At 36.9% G+C, this 27184-nt stretch overlaps 1 protein-coding gene across 1 annotated transcript in view; it reads left to right on the top strand.

The window, feature by feature from the left end:
- The window catches only part of SLC27A6 (solute carrier family 27 member 6), a 74890-nt gene extending 54471 nt beyond the window's left edge, over positions 1-20419 (top strand). The window contains exons 5-10 of the mRNA XM_027076777.2: positions 436-630; positions 9078-9168; positions 12471-12669; positions 14229-14326; positions 15744-15874; positions 19835-20419. Of these exons, the coding sequence (XP_026932578.1) occupies positions 436-630; positions 9078-9168; positions 12471-12669; positions 14229-14326; positions 15744-15874; positions 19835-20011 (891 nt within the window). The 3' untranslated portion in view covers positions 20012-20419. The remainder of the gene's footprint in view (positions 1-435; positions 631-9077; positions 9169-12470; positions 12670-14228; positions 14327-15743; positions 15875-19834) is intronic.
- The last annotated feature ends 6765 nt before the right edge of the window (positions 20420-27184 follow it).

Below are 27184 nucleotides of genomic sequence, written 5' to 3' on the forward strand. Positions count from 1 at the left end.
CAGCAAGTGAATAAAATGAGAATTATAGTATTATAGTGGTATTCAATCTTTTGTTCCAAGTTATACAGATAGTAAGTAGTAGAGCGGAGAGGATAAACTCAGGTACATTTTATAATTCTTTTAAACTATTGCTTGTTTCCTGAAATAAGCTTTCTTCCTTACCTAATCTCTACCAAAATAAGGCTTTCATAATCTGGAATGTGGGAAGAGCTTTTACCAGATAGTAAAAGCTATATTACTCTAGGCCAGTGTTAGTTTCCTTAGCTATTGGATGTGGTTCTGCAACAGAGTTAAGCATGATTTGTTTTTAAATTCCCTTCCATTATTGCATATATGCACCCAACTTCTGGATATTTCCATTTAAGTCATAATAATGAGAGAAAGAGCTGAGAACTAGAATGAATCAATTACAAGTCAAATCTTTTCCTCTAACAGAGAGAAGGAGAAAAGGATCATCAAGTGCGTTTGGCAGTTGGAAACGGCCTACGGAGTGATGTATGGAGGGAATTTTTAGACAGATTTGGAAATATTAAGATGTGTGAGCTTTATGGAGCTACTGAAGGAAACATTTGTTTAATGAATCATAATGGGAAAATTGGATCCGTTGGGAGAACAAATTTCCTTCACAAAGTAAGTACGGTATTTTGTTTACAAAAGAAATATATTGAGATCTGCTTACCTCTCTTCTAGACTTTTTGTTTGTAAATTATGGTAAATATTATCACCTTTCTTTTTCCTTTTTTTTTAAGTTGAGAACTTCTATAAAGTCATGGCCTCTAGGTGAACATAGATTATGAAAATCTCAACCATCTCACATGTTTTCCTCTATAATGTAGGGATAATGATACCTAAGTCTTTTGTTCTGTTTTCAAATTTAATGATATAATGTATAAACAGCAAGCAAAGTTTCTAATACATTGTTAATTTGACTCTTTTTATTTTGCCTGAGTATTTTCAATGCAGGGTTTCTGCTTACCCTTCATTTTTATATCACTCAAAAATTATGTACAGGCTTCTAATGAATCAAGATACTACTAAAAATCGTAAAAGCTGCCCCAAATCACTTATCTAGGAGTAAACAACTTCCTGCTGATCTCTCACTAACAACTGTGGAAGACAAAAGATTGAACAGATGTCTTCAGCTGGTTTGGTGAAAGTAATTGTCAAAATAGAGTTTATAGTCATCGATTTTTTTAAGGAACAAAAGTGAAAGTAAAGAAAATAGTCTCTAAATTTATAAAGCAAAATATATGTAAACTCAAGTGAAAATAAATAAGGCTGGAATCATAGTAGGATATTATATTATAGCTCTTTCAATGTTTGATAGAAGAAGCCAAAGAAAATCTGCAATGATACAGAATAATGCAATAAATAAACTACTTGAGCTAATGAATATATATAGGACACTGCCTCTAAAAACTGCAGAATAGGGGCACATGGGTGGCCCAGTCCATTGAGTGTCCAGCTCTTGGTCTCAGCTTAAGCCTTGATCTCAGGGTCATAAGTTCAAGCCCCACGTGGGGCTCGGCATGGGGCTCCATACAGGTTGTGGAGCCTACCAAATAATAATAATAATAATAATAATAATAATAATAATAATAATAAATACAAGTAATTTGAAAAAAACTGCAGAACATCCATTCTTTTCAAGCCCTTATGAAACATTCACAAAGATTACTGGGCCACTTAGGGAATTCCAGCAAATCTCAGAGGGTTGAATATAGATGATGTTTCCAACAGCATTTTAATTCAAGTGGAAATAAATGTTTTAAATGACAGCTAGTGCGGGGCGCCTGGGTGGCGCAGTCTGTTAAGCGTCCGACTTCAGCCAGGTCACGATCTCGCGGTCCGTGAGTTCGAGCCCCGCGTCAGGCTCTGGGCTGATGGCTCAGAGCCTGGAGCCTGTTTCCGATTCTGTGTCTCCCTCTCTCTCTGACCCTCCCCCGTTCATGCTCTGTCTGTCTCTGTCCCCCCCCCAAAAATAAATAAATAAATGACAGCTAGTTCATCTCCCATATATTTGGAAACAAAACATCACTACATTTCCACTGAGTCAACAAAAAAAAAATAATTGAAGTTAAAAAGTAATTTGAGCTGAATCAAGATGAAAGCATTGTATTTCACAATTTTTGGACTCACATAAGAATGGTTGAAAATTTGTGAGCTAAATATCCATTTCTGGGGGTTAATTAAAATGCAACTGAGGGGCACCTGGGCCGCTCAGTTAAGCATCTGACTTCAGCTCAGTTCATGATCTCATGGCTTGTAAGTTCTGTGCTGACAGCTCAGAGCCTGCTTCGGATTCTGTGTGTCCCTCTCTCTCTGCCTCTCCCCTGCTCACAGTCTTTCTCTCTCTCAAAAATAAATAAACACTTAAAAAGTGTTTTTTAAATACATAAAAAGCAACTGAAATAAACCTAAAGAAAATAAAAAGAAGGAAGTAGTCAAGAACATAAATTAAAGAAATATAAAATAAACAGTGAGGAGCATCAAAAGAGATAAACATATAATTTTTAAAAACCAGAGAAATAGATTCAAAGCTGATAGAAATTGCTCTGATGTTTGTAACCTTGAGAAGATACAAACTATTTTTATGATGTGCTCTTTGGGATTTTGAGGGTCTTATTGACATCACAGACATGCATGTACATTCTGAAAAGTAATTTTGGGAAAATAAGTGCTGACACTACCGAGGTTTACAACTCCTTCCAGTTAATTTTCTCGACTCATTGCAATGGTTCCATTAAAAATTTGGTATTCATGTTAAAGCTCTTTAGTGAAGCTGAGTCATTGCAAAGTAATCATCCAACAAGAGCACAATGAAGAAGATTTGTATTTTACATTACTGGCTTGACTTTATTATAATTTTATAATGTCTTAAATTCCCTGTCAGACTGCAATACTGTCAATAAAGCAAGAAGGCATGATTGTCTCCAACTGATTTGGAAAACTTCTGATTTTAAACTTAGGCTAGGTTATGTTTTCAGTTTGAAAATGAAAAACATGGTACCTCATATCATATGAATTCTACCTTATCTTTTCTCACTTCATTTGCATATGAGTTTGTTACAGAGCAGGGAAGCTGAAAAATTTGGACCAATAATTGCTTCATGATCGTGTGGGGAGATTTGATAAGTCTGTCTCTCACAAATTTAAACTTCATGGAGGCCTCCTCTCCACTTACTGTCTCAGAGACCAATCAGCCTCCAAAGATGGGATATTAACAGAGAAGGAAAAAGAAGAGGTATCAACACAGAGCTCCTGTGACCCAAGTGTCCTTCTTGTGTGTCACATTTACCATTTAAACGCACACAGCTGAAGGGCTATGTGTGCCATTTGTGCCCTCAGAGCAAACACTATATTTTGTGACAGTGCCTTTGATAGACGAACCTGCATTTGATAACAGCAACAGACTGGCTTTTCCTTATCCCTACACCCACGGATAACATAATTGGGAAGGAACAAACACAAAATCCCTAGAGAAAATAAAACTTGAAAAAAAAGAGAAAAGATAAATCTTAATAAAAGGTAGCTGAAAAAATAATATGGATGCACAGAAAATAATAAGCCCTCCGAAATGGCCAGGGAATGTTTCCCTTAATTCCCCTTAATTTCAAAAATTGCAATGATACTCTCTTTAAAAATAAGAGCTCAGGGGTGCCTGGGTGGCTCAGTCTGTTGGGCGTCCGACTTCAGCTCGGGTCATGGTCTCAGGGCTCGTGAGTTTGAGCCCTGTGTTGGACTCTGTGCTGACAGTCTGGAGACTCAGGGTCTGGAGACTGCTTTGGATGCTGTGTCCCCCCCCCCCCCCCTCTGCCCCTCCCCTGATCATGCTCTCTGTCTCCTTCAAAAATAAATAAACATTAAAAAAAATTGAAAAATAAATAAATAAAAATAAGAGCTCAAAAGAGAGGAAAGTTCCAGGGAAATGTCAATCAACAAAAGGAGTTGGAAAGTAGATAGAGTCAGCTCAAAGAAAAAAAAATAAAAGGGAAGATGAAAGTATTGCACAAATGAACACCGCTTTATAGGCTGTAATATTGTTAGGGAGCAAGATAGATGGGATTAAGGCATCACACAAACACAATAAAAAGAATAAGCAAATAGGAATACAAAATAAATTAGAAAGATTTTGGAAACATAGACAGTTATCTGACTTGTGCTAATTGGTGTCCCTGCAGAAAAAGAAAATTAAAGAGGAGACTCTTATTTGAAAAAAAAATTTTTTTTTAACGTTTATTTATTTTTGAGACAGAGAGAGACAGAGCATGAACGGGGGAGGGGCAGAGAGAGAGGGGGACACAGAATCGGAAGCAGGCTCCAGGCTCTGAGCCATCAGCCCAGAGCCCGACGCGGGGCTCGAACTCACGGACCGCGAGATCGTGACCCGGGCCGAAGTCGGACGCTTAACCGACTTGAGTCACCCAGGCGCCCCGATGAGACTCTTATTTGAAACCTAATAGAGGAAAACTTCCTTAAAGACTTGAATCTTAGCAAAAGAGCACATTGTGTTCCAGGAACAAATAACTTAATGCAGGATGATCATCAGAAAAATATATGCTGTTGAAATTACTGAACACGAATTAAAGATCTCTAAGGAGATGCTGAAGCAGAGAAAACAAAGGTTGTACAAACTGTAGGTTGAAGATGCGAAACAGCTTAGGGCTTCTCTCAAAATGAGGACAAAACACTCAATGCCAGAAAGAAACAAAAAAACAAAGTAATGTATTCACCGAAGAATTTTACTTCTGACCCCATTGTTCTTTGAGTCGAAAGAGGTGTTCTCAAAAAGTTAAGAAATCAGAGACTATAACACCCATGTATTTACAGGAACGCGATACTTTATCAAACTCACTTAGTGAAAATGTCCAGTCATCCTGAAGATAAAACAGAACTTAGAAATGAAGGAATCACCTTCAGTTAACAGGATTGATTGAATCCATTTAAATATAGAAGATTGAACAGCTCCAAATTATGTTTATAGATGGAATGGAAGTATAAATCCTGAAAATATAAAAATAATTATAGCACTAACAATGATGGGAATTGGGTGGGAGCAGAGGCCGAAACACAAGTGCTAATTCTTTCATCTTACATAGTAAGTCCATAATACAGTGTAAATAAAAGTCTCCTTCACATGTCTTTAAACTTTTTTATTATCTTAAAAGTAGGCATTTTTTTTAAGTTTATTTATTTTGAGAGAGAGAGAGAGAGAGAGAGAGAGAGAGGAAGAGTGGGGGAGGGGCAAAGAGAGAGACTCCCAAGCAGGCTCCGTGCTGATAGCCCAGAGCCCAATGCGAGGCTTGATCCCAGGAACTATGAAATCATGACCTGAGCCAAAACCAAGAGTCAGTTGCTTAACCAACTGAGCCGCCCAGGTGCCCTAAAAGTAGGTGTTTTTTATGGACTAGGAAATTTAGCTAACTATGAAGTTAGGCAATAATCCATACAAGCCCTCCCTTACCTCTGACAGCACTTGTAGTTATGAAGTCCCTAAAGCCCCCTTTGGGTTCAATAATTCACTAAGTACTCACAAAACTCACAGAAAGCTGTTATGCATAATAATTACCATTTATTACATCTAAAGGATCTAAAGGATACAGATTAAAATCAGACGGAGGAGGAAGCAATGGGGCAGAATCGGGAGGGCACCAATTGCAAGGCTTCTACTCCTTTCCTGTGGAGACAGGATGGCATTACTCTCCTGGAATTGACAGATGACAATGTACATGGAGTATTGCCAGCTAGGGAAACTCACCAGCCTTGACGTCCACATTTACATGTAGTTGGCTGCTTCTGGGGCTAACCTCCATCTCCAATCCCTCAAGAGGTCAAGCTAGGGGACCCAAGGCCCCGCCCCTACATCACATTATCAGTGTGGTTCAGACACTAAATCTAACTCGTATTGTCACTATCCACATGCCGAACAAACAGCCTGAGGCTAACAAACATACTGTTGGCCATGGCATTGGAGGGGCATAGAGATTATCTGCCAGAAGCTGAGAGTGAAAGCCAGACCTCCGGTTAACTTCTGCGGTTAAGGTTAAATTCTTTACCTCACAGGGACTGATATCTTTTACACTAAAGAAACACTGTAATTTAACTTGAGTTCCATTTTCATTGGTTAAACTCAAGGAAATTTAAATTGGTTTCACTTCCTAAAATGGTATGGTTTCATTTGTCAGAGAGTATATTTTATTAATCAGTTTCCTACCTTTCTCTCTATCAATTTAAACACATTTGTAATGATGCTCATCAAATGAACTCCTTTATACAGTCTATTAAAATTTTTCAGTATGCCTCATCCTGTGAACCCAATGAACACAGTGGACATAGATTCCTGTTGATGTGCAGGTTATATTCTATTGGGGAAGGCAGAAAACAAACAAGATAAACATAACCGATTAACAGAGGCAGTGAGTTTTGTATTTCCTTTCCAGCTTCTAAATGTACAGATGTGAATAGACAAAAGCATGCGGACATGTATGGGAACTCTGAGGCACTGTGTACAGCCCCCCGGTGTGTGCTTCACAGTGCTGGGGATCCGTTTACCTAGTCTGTTATGAATGTGATCCCGTGCAGCTCTGCTCTTGACACACATACCTATACCTGTGTGTGCGCATATACAATCAGGGGATATTAAAGTGGCCCAGTCAGTTAAGCGCCTGCCTTCAGCTCGGGTCATGATCTCGCAGTTCGTGAGTTCCAGCCCCACATTGGGCTTTGCGCTGACAGTGCAGAGCCTGCTTGGGATTCTCTTTCCCTCTCTCTCTGCTCCTCCCCCACTGTTCTTTCTCTCTCTCTCTCTCTCTCTCTGAGTGAATAAATAAAATAAACTTAAAATTTTTTTTAAAAGGTGGGGATTTATTTACTTTTATTTGTGTTATTATAACACAGCCATTTTTGTAATCATGTGGAATCTCAAAGGCAAGAAAAAAATAGAAATCCCTCTAGCTGAAACTTAATACTCAGACCCAGACCATCTCAAGATGCTTCGATATATTTAAATGTCATTCGTATGATAAAATTACCCAGTTTGTGACCTGCAAGTCCCCTATATGTGACAACAGGCACAATGGTTTGTTTGGTGTAGAATGCATCACATCCATGAATGCGGTTGACCAATTAATCTGAAAGAAACAACACTAATGCTGATATCATCAGCTCCTGAGCAAAGTTTTCAAACTATAAAACATGTTAAAGGAGATTGGTAATGAACAAGGGCGCTGTTCCTGTTTGATCAAAATGATAAATGCAGTTCTGGAACTTCTGGAATCTCTCCTTTTACCAGTCATTAGGCAAGTGGCCAGAAAGCTGTTATCCCAATTACAGACGAAGACCAACAAGATGCAAGCTTGCCTTTTAATAAAGGATCTTTATGTCTAGAATTACAATATATTTTGTTTTGCCTCCTCTCTCATTGACCCACATCTTAAAATGGGATAATATTCATTAAATTATCCCATTAAATTAAATGCTGTTCTTAAGCTTGTAGCAGTGTCTGACATGCAGTAGGCACTCAATCAACATGAGTTGGTGTCAGTTATATTCATCACAAGTAATGAATTGTGATTCTAATTACATGTGGATTTTACTGACATTAAAAATAGGGGTGCCTGGGTGGCTCAGTCAGTTAAGCTTCCGGCTCCTGACTTTGGCTTACATCATGACCTCATGGTGTCATGAGTTCAAGCCCTACATCAGGTTCTATGCTGGCAGCACAGAGCCTGCTTGGGATTCTCTCTCTCTCCCTCTCTCTCTGCCTCTCCCCAGCTCGTGTGCTTTATTTCTCACTCTCTCAAAATAAATAAATAAACTTAAAAAACAAAAACAAATGTTTGTGTCTAGTCTTCAATGATAAATAATACATTTATCTCGGGGTGCCTGGGTGCCTCAGTCCGTTAAGCGTTCAACTTCGGCTCTGGTCATGATCTCATGGTTTATGAGTTTGAGCCCTGTGTCAGCCTCTGAGCTACAGCTCAGAGCTGGAGCCTGCTTCGGCTTCTGTGTGTGTCTCTCTCTGTCCCTCCCCTGCTTGTGTGTATGTATTCTCTCTCTCTGAAAAGTAAATAAACATTAAAAATTTGTTTTTGTAAATAATACATTTACCTCAGTAATTTTATTAATCTTTTCCCACTTACTTGTTCTATATTTGTTCATTTTGTTTCTCCTCCTCTTGGTCTCTGTCTTCTCTGTGTCCTTCCTTATTATTTTTTCTTACCTCCTTTTATTATCTCCATCTTAGCTTACCATTTTCTAGTTCTCCTTAATAAGATTGTTTAATGGATCAGGAAAACCTCAGTTTCCTTATATATAAAATAAATGAGTTGGATTGAACCACTCTGCAGTTTTCTCCCAGGGTCACAGGTTAGTGGATTGTGAATCCGCATGGCATGGTAACATGGACATTACAAGAGCAGGGTAGCTGGAAATATTTGGGGACAAGGAGAGATGTCCAATTAGCTTGCTTCCCAATCTGGTGAGTGTGTTCTACCAATTTACCATCTCATAGCACATGAGTGCACAGAGGTACCGAGTTAGTTTAGGGACATTAAGGTGAAAGGCCTAGGGAAAAAGTTCAAAGTCCGTGTCAAATAAGTATTTTTTAGGCATCTGATCCCTCCCTTTTCAAGGGATTGTAAATTTAAAGTAGACAACAAAATCCTTGCATTCACATAGTTGACATTTTAGTTCTATTAAAACTTTTATTTCAAAGGCTGTTTCTGAATGATTTCTGAAGGAGAAGGCAAGAAGTGTTCCTCTTACCTGGAGTTAGTAGAATATGTAATTGAGGAAGAAAGAATAAAATTAACATTTTCCTAAGATAATGTGCAACATAAAATGAAATTGAAGTAAATACCAGTATACAAGTGCTATTTACTATTGCCTTCAGTTTTGAGTTTCAAATACATAGTTAATTTTTTATCAGTAAAGATGACTTATAGTGATAAATCTACATTCTCATTCTTTATTTCAACTGACAGAACAAAAAGTCCATAACCGGTAGGTGTCACTGCACAAATGAATATTTTGTTGTTGTTTTTGTCTTTATTGTGTGTTTAATTTTGTTTTGGCAGCTTTTATTCACTTTTGACTTGATAAAGTATGATGTTCAGAAAGATGAACCCATTAGAAATGAACAGGGCTGGTGTATTCCTGTGAAAAAAGGTAAGATTCTTGTGTTTGACCACGTCCCCTCAGGCAATGTTTCTGAATTTCTGTTTAATTACTACTGAATTTAGAATGAATGGCTTTTACTAATATGTGATGAGACTTGTTTGGAATTTCAGTGCAGGGAGAAGAGTTTAATTATTAGATGTTAGGGATCCCAGATGGGTCACTCAGTAAGATATTGAAATTTAGAACAGATTACTATTGCGCTCATATTTCCTTATTTAAAAAATGTTTATTTTGACAGAAAGAGAGAGAGCAAGCAGAGGAGTGGCAGAGAGAGAAGGAGAGAGAGTGGAGCCTGACGAAGGGCTCAGTCTTACTACTGTGAGATCATGACCTAAGCTGAAATCAAGAGTTGGATGCTTAACCAACTGAGCCATGCAGGCACTCCTGGGCTTACATTTTTCTCAGTCCACCATGTCTAGCTGTAATAGTGGCACTAATGTCCCATATGACTAAGATATAATATGAAAAACAATGCCCTAGTTATCATTCTAGGTATAATGGAAAGTCAGGCAGACTTCGATTTAAATGTGGGCTCTCACACTTAGAAACTGTCCAACTCTGGGCAGGCCACTCAGGCTGAGATTATTTTCTTCATATGTAGAGTAGAGGTGACAATATTTATTTATGAGGTTATTGTTCACAATTACATGAGATGATAGATGTAGAACCCTACTGAGAGCCTGGCATGTGGCTTGCTACCTCCCCACTTCTCTTCTCCCTCTCGCTTCCCTCCTCCCCCAAGAAGGACTTTATGATGATTTTTGGTTAGACATGTTAATAAAAGCAAGTGCCCCAATTAACTTGCTGCTGCATATAATCAGTCTAGGAATTTAAATGTAGATATGTGCATTTGGAATTGTTTAGACATTCAGTCTGAATAAATCAGGCCAAAATTACTTTTTGCCGCCTCAGAATATGCTTGGACTACATTTCAGAGATGATTTCATTTAAATTGTTACTTCAAATGTGGAGATAAAGGTTGCAAGCCTGGTCAGTTGGTTTGTTCTGGTAGCTGAAAGCTTAGGAAGAATATAAGCATTATCTATTAAAACACAAATTTCCTTCTTCTCTGAATTTCAAGCCTAAGGGCATCTATAAAATATCTTTCCCTAATGCAACTCTATAAGTTGTGTCCAAGAAAAAAAGCCATTTCTAAACTATACACACACTTAACTAGTGTGTTTTGTTTTATTTTATTTATTTATTTTACAGTTTTATTTGTTTAAGTAATCTCTATACCCAACATGGGACTCAAACTCACAACCTCAAGATTATGAGTCACACGCTCTACCGACCAAACCAGCCAAGCACTCCTGGTGTATTTTACTTATTACAATTACAATCATATCTGACATTGGAACTTGAATCCCAGAACTGCTTATGTAAACTCAGGGTTTTTTAAAAAGCAGATTGTCCCCAAACATCTGCTTTAGTGTTTTGCAATTCTCATTATGAATTACTCAGTATTTTTTTCTATTAATGGTATTTTGCCTTGCATACATTTGCCTAGAACAGATAGAAGAAACACTATGATCTTTTTAAGCATTTGTAATAATTAATTGTCAGGGAAGAAACTATAAGCCTGTGTTTCGAAGAAAAAAAGAACATAAATTCTAAGGGAAATAAGAGAAGCTTGGAAATTTCTGAAATAGAGGATATGTAGACTGAAGGAATATGTGATGGAAGACAGGCTTAGAAGTCAGATGAACCTGGTTAAAAAAAACCATCTCCAACATTTGGCAAATATGTGACACTGGGCAAGTTACTTTCTCTTTCTCGGTTTCTTCACCTCTAAAATGGAGATGATATGAGGGCTTGTGTTATAGGTTTGTGATGAGACTCAAATGGGATACATAAAATAAAGTGCTCAGAATAACGACTGGTACCCAGAAAATGCTCAGAAAGTGTAGCAATGGCCATGATGATGATGACGATGATGATGATGGAGGTGTCAGTGATGACAGTGACAACCAGGAGCCTTTTCTGTAGTAGAGCAGGCATGGCTTTGCCACTGGTGTATATCTTTGGAAGCCAGGATGTCCAGAATGAGTGGAAGCAATGAGAGTTGAATAGAGAATGTTAAAATGATATAAATCACTCTCCAATGTGCTGGAATTAACCCCGTCTAATCAATCATGTGGATGTTGCCTCTCTTCACAGGAAGTCAACAATGGCCTTAGAATGTTCTGGGACAGGGGTGCCTAGCTAGGTGGCTCAGTCTGTTAAGCGTCTGACTTCGGCTCAGGTCATGATCTCATGTCTCAGGTCATGCTCTCACATCTCAACTCATGATCTCATGGTTTGTGAGTTTGAGCCCTGCATAGGGCTCTCTGCTCTCGGCACAGAGCCCACTTTGGATCCTGTCTCCCTCTCTCTGCCCCTTCCCCGCTCTTTCTCTGAAAAACTAAATAGACATTTAAAAAAAATTTTTTTCAGGCAGTGATTGCTGCTTCCCTTTGTCTTCTATCATTCTCATAGAAGTAGTTTTTTACCACGCAGCTTGCTGGGCAAAATCCTGATCAATTTGAGTAAATCTGATCGAAAAATTTTTTCAGATAATGTTTCTAAGTAATACTAATAACTTTTATGCCTTGTCTCTTGCCCATTGAAGATTTCCAGACAACATCCCATAAGAATAAAACATTTTCTTAAACTTCTAATAACTTCTAGACCAGAGATAGTAGTGAACAGAAACCTTGCTGCAGAATCCTAGACTTATATTTGAGTTCTGGGTCCATTCCTGTTCATCTCTTGGTCTTTGGTAATTTACTTCACCCTTCTGGGCCATTTCTTCCCTGTGAAATAGGAATTTTAATGATCAATTTCAAAGGATTTCTGTGAGGAATAAACAAGCTAGCATTTGCAAGGGGCTCATGGGGCTTGCTACATAGTAAATGCTCAATAAACATCGCTACAGTCATAATGTTATTAACATTATTATTGTGGTTATTTATAGGGTTGTCATTATTTTTAGTGTTAAAATCTAGTTAACATAAAAGAAAAGTAGCCTTTGGTCATCCATGCAGGATGTAAAATAAATTTAATATGGTTTTGTTGACATTCGCTTTCCTTTTTTGTTAGTTTTTCCAAAGTAATTTGTGTCTGTGGCAGTCTGTGAAAGGATATGCTGGATGCAGACACCCATAGTGCCTGAGGTCAAATATAATAAAAATAAGTTCAGAGGAAGATCGGCAACCCTGGTTGTGTTGGTCAGATACCATTTAGGTACGTGCCTGATATGTGTAATAATCGTTTTAATCCAATCACTGAAAAATGCTTTTCTCTCCCAGGAGAACCTGGACTTCTCATTTCTCGAGTGACTGAGAATAATCCCTTTTTTGGTTATGCTGGGAATAAGAAGCACACAGAAAAGAAACTGCTTTGTGATGTTTTTAAGAAGGGAGATGTTTACTTTAACACAGGAGATTTAATGGTCCAAGATCAGGAGAATTTCCTTTATTTTTGGGACCGTATTGGAGACACTTTCAGGTATGAAATAACATTGGTTGTACTGCTGGTTCTGTGACTGTGAACCGTGCTCTAAGCAAGGCTCTATGGAAACATTCTAGATGCCCTCGTCTTTACCTTCAGGGCAGACAGAGCGCTTTTTATCTCAATAATGTCTCCTCATTTAAAAATTCATGGACCATCTGTTGTGAGATTGAAACGTAAGTTAAATCTTGATGTCAATTTTTATCATTACTTTAATGAATCAGTGTGGTCAAAATCATTGAGCTCCTTTCGTTGGAATATAAAATAGACAGGGGCGCCTGGGTGGCTCAGTCGGTTGAGCGTCCGACTTCGGCTCACTTCATGATCTCACAGCTTGTCGAGCTGTCACGTCCGGCTCTGTGCTGACAGCTCGGAGCCTGGAGCCTGCTGCAGATTCTGTGTCTTCCTCTCTTTCTGCCCGTAACCCACTCACGTTCTGTCTCTGTTTCTCTCAAAAATAAATAAACGTTAGACATTTTGGACATATTTAGACATTCATATATGTATAAAATATAATATATAATATATAAAAATATATAATGTATAAATATTTAATATATAAATAAATAAAAATATATTTATATTTATAAATAAATTTATATATTTATATAATATATATTTAAAATAAATAAATATAAATAAAATATATAAATATAAATATATAAATATATAAGATATATAAATATATATATGTTTATATCATATATATAAAATATTATATATATGTGTGTGTGTGTGTGTATATATATATCTCCTCTGAACTTATTTTTATTATATTTGACCTCATCCACTCTGGGTGTTTAAATGGCAGGGTTGAAACAGAAACCAATCTGGTCAAATATGGTCTAATTCTTGACCTAATGATAAAAACAGTGAAAGAGCCAAATTTATCTTTTTTACATTTCTTTCTTAATTCCTTAAGATTATTTTGGGTTTATGAAATTATTAGTCATGGTCTATGACTATAGAACCGTGAAGAACATACAGGAGACATTCAAAAACATGTTTGAATGAATAAATGAGTCATACTTCTTACTTCCTCACCTTCTGGTACCATGTTATGTGCTCACCATACGTAAAATTATTTTAACTGAAATAGAATATTCATTGGCATTCAGGGAACCAAAGGGGTTAATCCCTAGAAGTTGAAGGGGGTCGGTACGTGGAGAGACCACTATAGCTTTCCTTTCATTTTTTTCTATCTCTGTCATTGGAGACAGGGAATGTTTTGTACTAACTGTTAATACATCTCATAAATAAAGAGGAATTTATCATTCTTTTCCTTTTATGACGTATTACCAAAAAACACTTTACAGTAACCAGTTTATACCAATGAAACACAGATAAAGTAATTTTCACTAAAACACCGATTCTGGTTTTGTTGACTTGTCAACAGTGTGCTCCCTTACAAATGCCTTCCGTTCGTTCTGAAATCTGCCATTGTGTTCAGTTACTAGGTACTGGCACGGAGCCACGTACAAGACACTAAAACTAAAACTGGGTACCTACTTCTTCAAATATAGGTGTATTAATCAGAACTTCTTTCTTTCATTTAGGTGGAAAGGAGAAAATGTTGCAACCACAGAGGTTGCTGATGTTATTGGGATGTTGGATTTCATACAGGAAACAAACGTGTATGGGGTGGTGGTGCCAGGTATGAATATAATTCAGGTTTGGGAAGAATCCTCCGAATAGAATGTGCCACGTTTCTTCACTTCTGCAATGATCTTACTAATGCCACATTTCATTTTTTTTATCAATTAAAATAAGTAGCTTAGTCTTGTCTTGGCAAGTGACTCTAGACCAGGCTAACAAATTTCATGGTCCCATCAGGTACCAACTTAATTTTAATGTATGTGTGTATTTTTAGGTAAAGCTTGGAAACTCTGGTTAGTGACTCACTGCTCGAAAATAGTTACAGCTCTTCCATAGTTTATTATTGTTCTCTTTATGACTAGAGTTTATACATGCTACTAAACGTGGACATGTTCTAGTTTAAATGTTTTATGACACTGACTTGTAGCTAAGTTGAGTCTTCTTCAAAAATAATTTTAAAGTCTGTTTGGCCTCATTTATCTTTGAAAGTATGCAGAAGAGGATTTCTCATGATGGCGAAAATGGCAAAGAAAAGTTACCAGCTTGGAATTAGAGGATAGCTATGTCCCTTTGCTCTTCTGTGCTGTTTTGATAAACAACAATATTTTCCAACTAATGTTTGTAGGTGCCCAGGACACATGAGGTGGGAGTATTAAGTGGGGGGCAGAGGAGGGGATATTTACTCTAACAGACATTGGGTGCTGGAGGAAAGCTATAGGAGATTCTGATTCCCTGGAAAAATCCATAGGTGGCATGATCAGCAGTAAGTGATCTGTGGAATTAGTTATGGAAATGGCAGTCTAGTTTTTAAATTTGAAAACAATGTTGTCTTTTATTTATTTATTTATTTTTTTGCATTGACTCTTAACATGGATATATTTCTGGAATATATTCACCAGTAAATAAATGTCTCCTCTTAATATTTTACATTAATGGTTGTAGGATGTAAACTAGGGGTTATTTATGGTGTTTTCCACCCCATCTATTTCATTTTTGTGGTGTGGATGATTAAGAATAGAGTCTACCATTCCCTGTTTTATAACTTATTTCTGGGGAGCAAATCATATGCTCCAGGAAGGACCCACTCATTTATGCTACTGTTGCATTGTTATTGCTGTGACATGATTAATGTCTCTATTTGCAACAATTAGTATATAATTAACAGGACCATTTTATTTATTTATTTATTTTTAATTTTTTTTTTCAACGTTTATTTATTTTTGGGAGAGAGAGAGACAGAGCATGTACAGGGGAGGGGCAGAGAGAGAGGGAGACACAGAATCAGAAACAGGCTCCAGGCTCTGAGCCATCAGCCCAGAGCCTGACGCGGGGCTTGAACTCATGGACCGCGAGATGGTGACCTGGCTGAAGTCGGATGCTTAACCGACTGCGCCACCCAGGCGCCCCTAACAGGACCATTTTAAAAATCACCTAGTACCTGTAAAATTAATGCTACCTCCAACTTTTTTTTTCAGATTATGAAGGAAAAGCAGGAATGGCTTCTATTACTTTAAAACCAAATAAGTCGTTAGACTTGGAGAAAGTTTATGAACAAGTTGTATCTTTTCTACCAGCTTATGCCTGCCCAAGATTTTTAAGAATTCAGGTAATCTTACTGCTTGACCTTTAAGAATTCAGGTAATTGTACTTGGGTAAAGACTCAACTGAACTACAAGACCAGGAATCCAGGAGATGGTCTACTTACAAAATAATATTTTATCTTTTAGATATTGTGAGCACTTTATTTCTATTAGAAAATCTCAAGAACACTGAAAATCATTAGGATGCTAATTTATGCCATGTTCGAAGCCTAATTATAGAAGGGAGTGTGATGAAATGCTAGGATGTCTTTGTCTTTGTCCTCATTATGGGATCGTTTTGTGCCTCTTCACTCAAGACCTCAGAGATGGTTTCAAGCCAAAACTACGTCTCACCCAAGCCTTGTGAAGACATTTGGTGCTCTGTGCCTAAAATTATGTTCCACCAAGCTGACCTCAAGGTGTCTGCAGGATGTGTGCAGAGCCTAAAAGCAAATGGCTTTAAGCACTTCTGCTTTTAATTTTTATCTCCTTCTGTCTACCCTCCCTCTGGGACTTTATACCTTTAGGGATTGCTGAATGTATTTGTTGTGAGAGCTGGGCATTCTCTTGTTAGGTTATTAGAATAAAAAACAGTAAAAAGAAAATTTACTTAGCTACTGTATCAGTTTGCTTGCCCATTTATTCAGCCATTCATGTATTTAGTATTGTGAACCCAAAGCTCATACTTATCACCTCTTAACATCCAATCACATAGAGCTTTTCTGGATACATTTGTCGTATCACTGTTACATTCCTAGGGGAGCAGTTGATGGCCTCATATTCATCTTTAAAGCATTTGTTGAGCATCTTTGTGGCCTGTCATTACTTGGCCAGTGGGACACATCATCTTAACTGTCATAAATACATATTTACATAATTTTCTATTTTTCTGTTTGTATACACTGCCTCAGATTATTTTCATTAAAACGCTCTGAAATACTAAAGGTAAGTGGATGCAAAGCAGAAGAACACATTCTCAACTGTAATTTTTAGTGAGATCATTGTAGAATGATCTACAATGTATAACATTCTTACATGCTGTTGTGAGAAATAATACAGAAAGGTCCTGTGTGTGCTCATTACTTGATTTCCTCCAGTGGTGACATTTTTTGAAAACTATTATAACCTGGACATAGACAGTGATACAATCTATCCATCTTATTAAATTTCCTGCTTTACTTATATTCGCACGTGTGTGTGTGTGTGTGTGTGTGTGTGTTTTAAGGCCTATACACTTTTATCACCCATGTTGCTTCATTCATCATTGACTGCCGTCAAGATATGAGCATTCCTGATACCACAAGAATTCTTTCCCTTTTATAAGCATATCCTACTTCCTCTTGGCCCTCCCCATACCACCCTAGAAATAGTGTACTATAATGGAGTACACAGTTGATAGATTAAATAATATCTTAAACATTTTTCCCCTAGGGCACCTTACAATTCACTTTCATGAAGCAGAAGAAATATTTTAGCTTTGAACTACTCTAGAAGTCTAAATCAGTCTTGGACAAACTTAGAAAATATTCTAGTGTCATTGAACACCTCAAAGAACTAGAGCCGTGACTATTATATTTATTACAGTATTTGTATTTATTACAGTATTTGTATTACAGCATTTATTACAATGCATGATAGTTGGCAGACGAAATATTTATTTAACAAATGAATTCTTATAAATGATGTGATATAAGCAGAGCAAAAAGCATAGGTCACCTCTGACAAAATGAATAAAGCAACTGTATTATCAAAATAAAATCTTATCGAAGTCCGTTTAGCACAAATTAAAAAATGACTTTTTTGGCCAATAAATTTACAAAAAAAAATTTTATATGGTATTGCTCAGTATGGGTACAATGAAATTAAATGGTCCTTTCATTCTGCTTGTAGAAACACAAGGTGTTATAATCTATCTAGAAAACAATTTGGTAAATATATAATCAGACTCTTAGAATTTACATGTTTTGACTCAGTAATTTCATTTTCTGAAATATATCCTTAGGAAATAATCAAAGATGAACAAATGTTATATATAAAGATGTTCTTCAAAGTATTGTTTATAGCAATAAAAATTTGTGATATTCTTTATAAGTTAGAATAAGAGTAATGTTAATTAAAATATTATAATTAGATGAGATCTTATTAAACCATTGCCTAATAATTTTTCATTACCTAATGAAAAATTACCTAATCTGGGGAAATATACCTGGCACATTATAGAGCCTTTTTTCTTTTAAGGGTGAACATCAATAGTGTAAGTACAGTGAGCTTCTAATTTTCTAAAAATGAGAAAAAGAGTATGTGTTTCTACATAGATCTAATTCTGTGATGACAGTATTGGGAAAGGGTGGGGACACTGAGGATGAGATCAGGGAAGGAGATTCACAGAGAGCTTGGCTCTTGAATTAGTTCGGAAGGTTGAATAAAAATGGCCGTATTACTCATAGAACCTTTATAAGGACCTCTACATAGTCATCTGATTTAAAACAAGCTCCTTCTCCATGCCTGAAACAACCACAAAGGGTTACATTTTATCTCCTTTTTTTGTTGTGTTTTTTTAATGTTTATTTATTTTTGAGAGAGAGAGAGAGAGAGACAGACAGAGCTGGATTGGGGGAGGGGCAGACAGAGAGGGAGACACAGAATCTGAAGCAGGCTTCAGGCTCTGAGCTGTCAGCACAGAGCCCGACTCAGGACCTGAACTCACTAACTGTGAGATTGTGACCTGAGCCAAAGTCAGATACTTAACTGACTGAGCGACCCAGCTGCCCCCATTTTATCTCCTTTAAATCCCTTAAAGCAGAGCTTCTGAAATTTTCTAGATTCATGGCATCTATAGTGTCTCAGCAAATATTTCCTGCCATTCTGCAGTCAAGCAAATACCTAAACTTTGATTTATTCAGTATTTGGGTCAAAACAAATTCATAAGTCTAACAAATTAGTTGCTGTTTGAAAAAGTAATGCATACAACGTGAAAGAAAAAATGCTTTTTTTCTTTAATAACCAGATGTACCAAAGAGATGTAAATTGGGCATTATACAACTCCTCAAACCCTGGGATTAGATCAGACTGAACAGAACCAGCCTAATTCTTTGTCCCACATTGATTTTCGGCTGTACTTCCCTTTTATCATGCCAACCACTGAAAACCCTGTTTCATAAAAACATGACACCATTGGAAAGAATGTATCACAAACTACTATAGGAACTGTGAACTACCTTGAGCTAGTAGTTTGCAAGTGGTGACTGAGATGTCACAGGGTTTACCTAGAAAATTTAAAATATCCCTTGGACACTCTGGAAGTTCACCAGGGATACTGCAAAGCACCTTAGTGCAGAGTTTGGCAACCCAAGTATTAGATCATCCTTTACCCCTTCTGGTTTTTATCGAATTCTGCCTTATGAAATAGAATGTTCTCTTTTATAACTTCTATCTTCTTGGTGTCTAATAGCTTTCTCTGTACATAATGTACTGACAGTGAATTAAAGTGATAAGCCTGTGTGTTTTAGAGGGTTTATAATCAAGCGTAATTAGTTTTTGACAATTTTCATAATTCTTTTTTTTATATTTATTTATTTTGGGGAGACTGCAAGTGAGGGGGGCAGAGAAAGGGGGACAGAGGATCTGAAGTGGGCTTTGCTGACAGACTGACAGCAGTGAGCCACTGTGGGGCTTGAACTCACGAGCCACGAATCATGACCTGAGCCAAATTCGGACACTCAACCGACTGATCCACCCAGGTGACCCGACAATTTTCGTAATTCTTACAGGTTGAATGAAGTTCAGCGGTAAATTGAGCTAAAGATTTCAGTGTTTTAGAGGGCATTTTAAAGTTTCTAGTGTTGAATTATTAGTAGTAAATAGAGAGATGGTCAATGGTTATGAAAGTGTTATAATTAAACGTTATAGTCTCATTACTGAATATTTTGTTTATATAATTTAGACAATATTAAATGATTCCACTAATTCTGGCAATTATTTTACAGGAGAAGATGGAAACAACAGGGACATTCAAACTACAGAAGTTTCACTTGGTGGAAGAAGGGTTTAGTCCACTGAAAATTTCTGACCCACTTTATTTCATGGATAACTTGAAAAAGTCTTATGTTCCCTTGACCAAAGAACTTTGTGATCAGATCATGTTAGGGGAGGTCAAACTTTAAGATTTTTTACGTATTGGATTTTCATATGTTTTCTTAGGACAGGTGAGAGGAGAGGAGAGTGTGATTCTTTAACATTAAAGGAGGAAGGGAATGGACATTAATCAACATATGCTGTATTTTCTTTAATATGCAACAGCTTTTCTTTTAGTAGGAACTTTAATTTGTTTTAATTCAAAACAAACTCTAGTTGATTATTTGTTTTACCTATTTTGGGGTTTAGTGCATAACTAATATTTGCTTTAGTTGTAAAGATTCTAAATGATACATAAGTGGGTAACAATTTAGACACTTAGTAAAAATGTACTTTTAAATATTTAGTTTCTAGTTTTGAAAAATGGGTTTATTTTTACTCCAATATTTGATTTTTATCTGCCCTGTCCTAAAACTCAATAAAATCATCTTCATTAATATGTGTTTTGAGGTGGGTTTTTTTTTTTTTCTGATGTTTTTAATTATAAACTTCCAGTAGAGGAAGCTGACTGGCCAAAATATATGCACTTCTATCCCCCCTTCTCTTGAATTCACATTCCGATGATAGAAGAAACAGAAGTGTGAGAGAGCAAAACAAGAAAACTGGTAAGCTCGAAACATTTAGGAACTTTTGAAAGATACATAAATGGGATCAAATTCATTATAAAATCCAACAGAGCTCTAGAAACCACTAATGATACAGAGAAAGAATGGACTAGAACAAGAATGCAGGTATGTACCCCAAGATCGGAGGCAGGAAAAGGCTTTGAGTGTGAGCAGACTTGTGAGTTGTTAACTGAGAACACTATCGCAAGGACAGGGTAATAAGCACCCTTGCACTTCTTTCAATCTGCAAGTGCCAAGCTCCAAGGTGTGCTTCAAGCTAGAACCACATGAACAGCTCTCAGCAAAGCGAGCTTTCTCCCACAGGGGGGAGTGTGGAGCTGGACTGAGAAGTGGAGCGGAGCTCGTCAGGAAGCTCCTTTGCCCGTAAACCCGGCTCCCTGTGCAACCAGAAGGAAAGTTGGCTTTGCCTCAGGTTGCCTCCCATGCTAAAAAGCTTATTTTGGTTGGAAGAGAATTTGCAGATCTTGTAGTTCCTTTTTGTCATTGTTGGAAAAACAAAGGTTATAAGGTTGAAATATGTTTTAAATGTAAAGGTTAACCATAAGTAACATAGAAATAAGAGGCCAAACTTTAGGATAAGGAAAACAAAAAAGAAAATATAATCAATTTTGCAAAAATAAAAAATTTTAAAAGAGAATAAAAGTTTTTAAATGATAAGTAGAATGAATTAAATAAGTGTATTCTCCCACTATCTGAGAATGGATAAATGTTGTTTGTTAAAAAAGTATTAAGTGAATGAATAAATTAGCATTTAATTTTTATACTGGTGATTGGTGTTCTTTACCTTTCCCATTAAAAAACTGCTTTGCCTTTATGTACATATTTTTAATTTATGGGTGCTCTTTACTGCAATAAATCTGAACACTTTTCTACTAATTCCTCTTTAAAATCTTTGGAGATTAGATCATGATGGTGAATTTAGCATACACATCTCACTCCCTTACCCACACCTTTCCTGTCAAATCCATTACAGTAAAAGACAGAATATTATGAAGACAATAATCCACTAAAAGATGGGGGGGGGGCGGACAAGAGAGTCTGTCTTCTGTAGATAAAACGTTGTCAGAAATTACTGGAAAATGGAAAATACCTGGGATCAGATTGTCAAAGAAACAACAGCAGGATGGGGGAAACAAAGCCTCACAATTAAGCAGTTGAAAACTGCTTCAAAGGCAAAAGAAACTCCAGCCACATTGAAAATACATATAAAGACCAAGATGGGCCCTCTGTGTAATTGTAGCAAATTGAGATAGTGAGTTTCTCTGCTTTTCTCTTGATTATAAAAAATTTCCATCAGCGCATAAAATAATTCATGACATAAAAGAAAGAAAATAAGACTGCATGACATTCAAAATGCCTTTCAAACAAAAGACACTAAGGATTTACGTTTTTAAAGAGTTGGGAAGTAAGACAAAACATCTAGAAACTTGGGGAAGGAAGTTGGCCACATGTATTGTTAAGAACAATTGCAAAACATATATATCTATATCTATATCTATATAGATATATAGATATATCTATATAGATATAGATATCTATATCTATATAGATATATCTGTATATATATATATATATATATATATATATATATATATGAGAATATGAGAAATGGAACTCCTACCAAGATCCAACTTTGCTAGGATAGAAGCAGGGGGAAAGGAGGTTTCTGATTATAATTAAAAAAAAAAAAAGTCCTTAAGAGAATATAGAAAAGAGACTTCCTCCTGGAGTGGAAAGCCTCTGATGTTAGAGACACAGAGATGAGGCTATTTCAGAAATAGAATGGTTCCCATAACTTCCATTTTAGCAGGAGATTAGTGAGAAGGACATTGGGCTTATAGAGGGTTGGGGGCTGGAAATAAGGGGCATCTTAGTGACTAACAGCATGGATCTTTGGGAGCCAAATAAAACAATGGTTTTTTCAGAGACCACTGTATGGCACGTAACCCAATACACGCCCTCTTCTCCAAGTGTCCACGGCATACTTTTCAGGACATAGACCCAAAGGTGAGGGAAATGATAGGTGGAAGAGAAGCCAAAGTTACCTGAAATTAAGTGCTGCCATCTTGCTTTCCAAAATGTAAATTAGATTAATTCTGGTTCAAACTGATATTAAGTATCTTAACTTTTAATTCTTGATATGGAAGAGAATTGCAATAAAGGAACTCTCCAGATAAATACTCAGAGAATTGTCCATTAATTGTGCTTCTGAGGGTCTTCTAGTATGATTCATGAGGAACTTCTCTTAGAATTGGCAGATATTTTGCCTCTTTCTACCTGTTTATGAATTAGGGCTGGAATAGAAAGAGCAGCCAAGGGATTACTTTGGCTTCCATGTACCTGATGGATGGGAAGAAGAGACCCATACCAGTAATGGGTGGGCCAATGACAGACTTATGCTGACATCGTGATGCCAGATTTGGGAATGGAATTAGGTAAGTCATTGCTATTTATTTTATTTATTTATTTATTGGTTTTTTTTTTTTTTTTTTACTATGGCTCTTCTTTGTTCTATTTCTTGAATGTACTATCTTTTATAAGTGAACATCTGAGCCAAAAAATGCCATTTTCTACAGGCATATGTTTTGTAAATTGTCAATGACATAAAGGAAAATTAAAGCAAATTCTCCATATACTAAGAGTTGCAGTATTGAGACCAGATATTATACTCTCATGAAAATGAGCTAAAAATATTGAAGATAATATGTGAAAGCTTATGCCAGAAAGGCAATACCATAATGAACAAATTTCTGTCAGACTGAATTTAACAAACAAAAAGGTAATTCTTTCTTAATGTTGCCAAGAAAACGAAGAAGGCAAAAATATGACCTCATTGGTTCATATCAAAGAGAATGGTCAAATCTGCACAAACTATGGTAGTCAAATATTTTGGTGATTGATAAGCAAGCCAAACTATTATGTTTAAAAAGGAAATCTAGGGGCGCCTGGGTGGCTTGGTCGGTTATGCGTCTGAGTTCAGCCCAGGTCATGATCTCACGGTCTGTGAGTTCAAGCCCCGCGTCAGGCTCTGTGCTGACAGCTCAGAGCCTGGAGCCTGTTTCAGATTCTGTGTCTCCCTCTCTCTCTGCCCCTCCCCTGTTCATGCTCTGTCTCTCTCTGTCTCAAAAATAAATAAACTTTAAAAAAAAAATTAAAAAAAAAAAAGGAAATCTAGGGGCTCCTGGGTGCTCAGTTAAGTGTCTGACTCTTGATTCCAGCTTGGGTCATGATCTCACAGTTCATGGATTTGACCCCTGCATCAAGCTCTGTGCTGACAGTGCAGAGCCTGCTTGGATTGTCTTTCTCCCTCTCTGCTCCTCCCCTGCTCACACTGTCTCCATCTCTCAAAATAAATAAGCTTTTAAAAAAATGTAAAAAATAAAAATACATAAAAATAAAAAGGAAGTCTATAAATAGCCAATTGTTTTTGATCTGCATCAAAATATCTGATTTTGCTATTTAATTACCTTCATACTCTAAACCCAAGAAGAAAACATTATCTGAAGCTATCACAATGCATCTGCTATGAAAACATGAAAAGCCATTTAGATCAAATGGGGTTTTGTAGTAAAAGGAGTTAATTTTTTTCTGGGAAATGGGAGAAGTTTCATATATAAAAAGAACAAAGCAATAATACAGTTTTCTCATATGTTTTTCTTAGCCTTTAGTCATTCACACTGGACTAAAAAAAGACTGTGGGCAGTAACCCACAGATAACCCCAGTCTTATCGTGAGAAAAAGCATCCGAAAAATGCCAAATGAGAACACTTTCCAAAATACCTGACTAGCACTCCTCAAAACTTTTAAGGTCAGTAAAGACCCAGAGATGTATAGGCTTGTGTCTAGGTTCGGAATGTAAAATATTGGGCAATTTTAAGAAAATTATTGTCTTTGTGTAAGAGAGATATCAGATTAACAAGTTCTAAAAACTCTATGGAATAGCAAATGATGATCTTTCTTATTATTAATCTGTAGTGATTTTTATTTCTTAAAATACTTCCCAAACAGTGGTGTATATCTACTGGCCCACACTGCAGATGTAGAAGTTTAATGCATACCAAAATATTCTTTTAATATGTGGCTCTTGGAAATGCATTGCCACCTTGACATTGCGCTGTCCAGTGTCCAGCATTATGACTTTCTATTTAAACTCAGGAGTAGTGGGCACCTTGGTGACTCAGTTGGTGAAGCGTTTGACTCTTGGTTTTGCTCACGGTTTGTGGGTTCAAGCCTCCAGCTGGTAGCACAGAGCCTGCTTGGGATTCTCTGTCTCCTCCCACTGCCTCTCTCCTACTCAAGCTCTCTCTCCCTCAAACAAAATAAGTAAATAAACATTAAAAAAATAAAAAATAAACTCAGGAGTAAAGTGTAATTATAGTCAGGTTTACTTGTTCTCTTCTCTCACAGCCTCAGTGCTTACCTAGTTGGGTTACCTTTGGGAAGTCACTTCTCTAAACTTTATTTGCCTCACCTGTAAAATAGGAGTTATAAATCCATAATTCTAAGTATAAATCTTACAAAAATGTTGTGAAGATGAAATGGACAACAAATGTGAAGGTTCTGGGTACACTCAGTAATAAAAAAAAATGCTTGTTGCGTCTACCTACTGAATATACACAACTGTGTGTAATTTTCATTTTGCAAAAACATAGATGGCTATTTCATATGTACAGGATTTAGATCATGCAATATCATTCTTAATGAATGAATGAACACATTAATTTAGAAAAACCAGTATCTAACTTTAGAGCCATATACTAATTCAAATAATAAATGGATTTAATGGCAATGGAAATAATAAAAATGCAGTCATTTTCCCATGGAAACAAGATTTTAGTAGAGGGTTACATTCCTGAAGAGGTGGATTCCCAAACCTTAATAATCCAGACATGACAACAACGATCATAAGTAACAAATAATATTCCCTCATATTGTTCATCACAAAGCTATCTATGTGTCAATCAATGAGCAAGTTAAAACAGGAATGAATACCAAACAGGATATTCATTCGCCTTTATTTAGCAGAACCAAGGAAGAGGTAGTGTGCTTGATTGAGAAGGCTTGCAGGAGGAGCATGGAAATGAAGGAGTTAGGCATACAAATTCAGAAAAAGACTATGTGAAGCTAAATGCTGAGGGAGTAGGTCACCAAAGTATTACTGGCAAGATGCAGGGATGGGAGTCTCTAATAGGAAAAAGAAGTCCATAAATGAAGGCCAGTACGTTTACTTTCCTTAACCTATCTGAAATAGTGATGATGATGGTGATGATGATGATTTTCTCCTTCTATTAATTATAAGGTTTGTGTAATTGACCTCAGTTTATGGGGTAGAACAAGTTGCTGTTGATATTCCCTTGTTAAGTGGGCTTGTTAAGACTAGAAATGAGTTTCACATTCTCATTAATGAGGCACCATGGTAAGTTTCCTGGGGGTTTCCATGAAAGTCCTTCCTTACTTTTAACAGAGAACAATGGAAAGCCACACTCTCTAGCCAGAGGTGAATGAGGAAGCGAGTGGCCCTAACTGTTGAAGGCAGCTGTGTTACAATTAATGTGGCAATTGACAGGATGCCTGGGTGGCTCACTTGGTTAAGTGTCGGACTTTGGCTACGTCATGACCTCATGGCTCCTGAGTTCTAGCCGGGCCTCGGGCTCTGTGCTCACAGCTCAGAGCCTGGGTGGACCCTGTTCCCAGGCTGGGTCTCCCTCTCTCTCTCTCTGCCCCTACCCGTGCTTGCACTCTCTCTCTCTTTCTCTCAAAAATAAAATAAAAAAAAAAAAAAAAAAAAAAAAAAACAAGGATGTGCGATTGAGCTAAGAAAAAAAAAAAAAACACATACAGAAGCGTGGAGTTGAGCACTGCAGAGAAATGGAGCAAAATCCCAAACTGGACCTCTCAAGTAATTTGTTCTTCATCTAGACCTTTAGTTATGGGAAGCAATGAAGTCCCTTTAGTTTGACTGGGGTTCCTATTACCTGTCATTGAAAGTATCCTGATGTGCTCAGTATCTACTAGGAAACACATCAGGGACTTCGAGGAAAGCTGCTAAATCTGGTTCAAATATAAGTCAAGCACAAAGTCTGAGGTTATTAGCAGTAGTACTAAGCCATAACCGGAAGGGGAAAAGGACAATGAAATTGGATGTGGCTGTTATCGTGAAGAAATAATTTATAAGAATAAACATTGTCATGCATTACCTTCTGTAAACGATTCTTTAAGAGATGGATTAAACAAGCCTTCAAATGCCAAAATAGATTGCATGAGTAAGGATATCTCTGTATGGGTTGCTGCTCTCCTGGTATCAGTAGCTGGCAGCATACTTCCTGAGTGCCCAGGATAGGTTGGGGGTCATTCTGTGTCCCTGGGGGACCTAGGCTCAGATTATCAATTTCATATCATTCCCCTTATGGAATCATGGCATCTTATTCTCCATGGAACTAAGTGGATTATTTTCTTAGACAGGAGATCATAAGGCCCTTTGGGGCTGGTGCCTGGATTCTTTCCTTGTTATTGTATAGGATAAAATTTATATTGTGCGTTGAAAAATACAATTGTCTAGCAAAACACAAGCATTGC

Source organism: Acinonyx jubatus, chromosome A1 (assembly GCF_027475565.1).
Source record: "Acinonyx jubatus isolate Ajub_Pintada_27869175 chromosome A1, VMU_Ajub_asm_v1.0, whole genome shotgun sequence".
Classification (NCBI taxonomy): Eukaryota; Metazoa; Chordata; class Mammalia; order Carnivora; family Felidae; genus Acinonyx; species Acinonyx jubatus.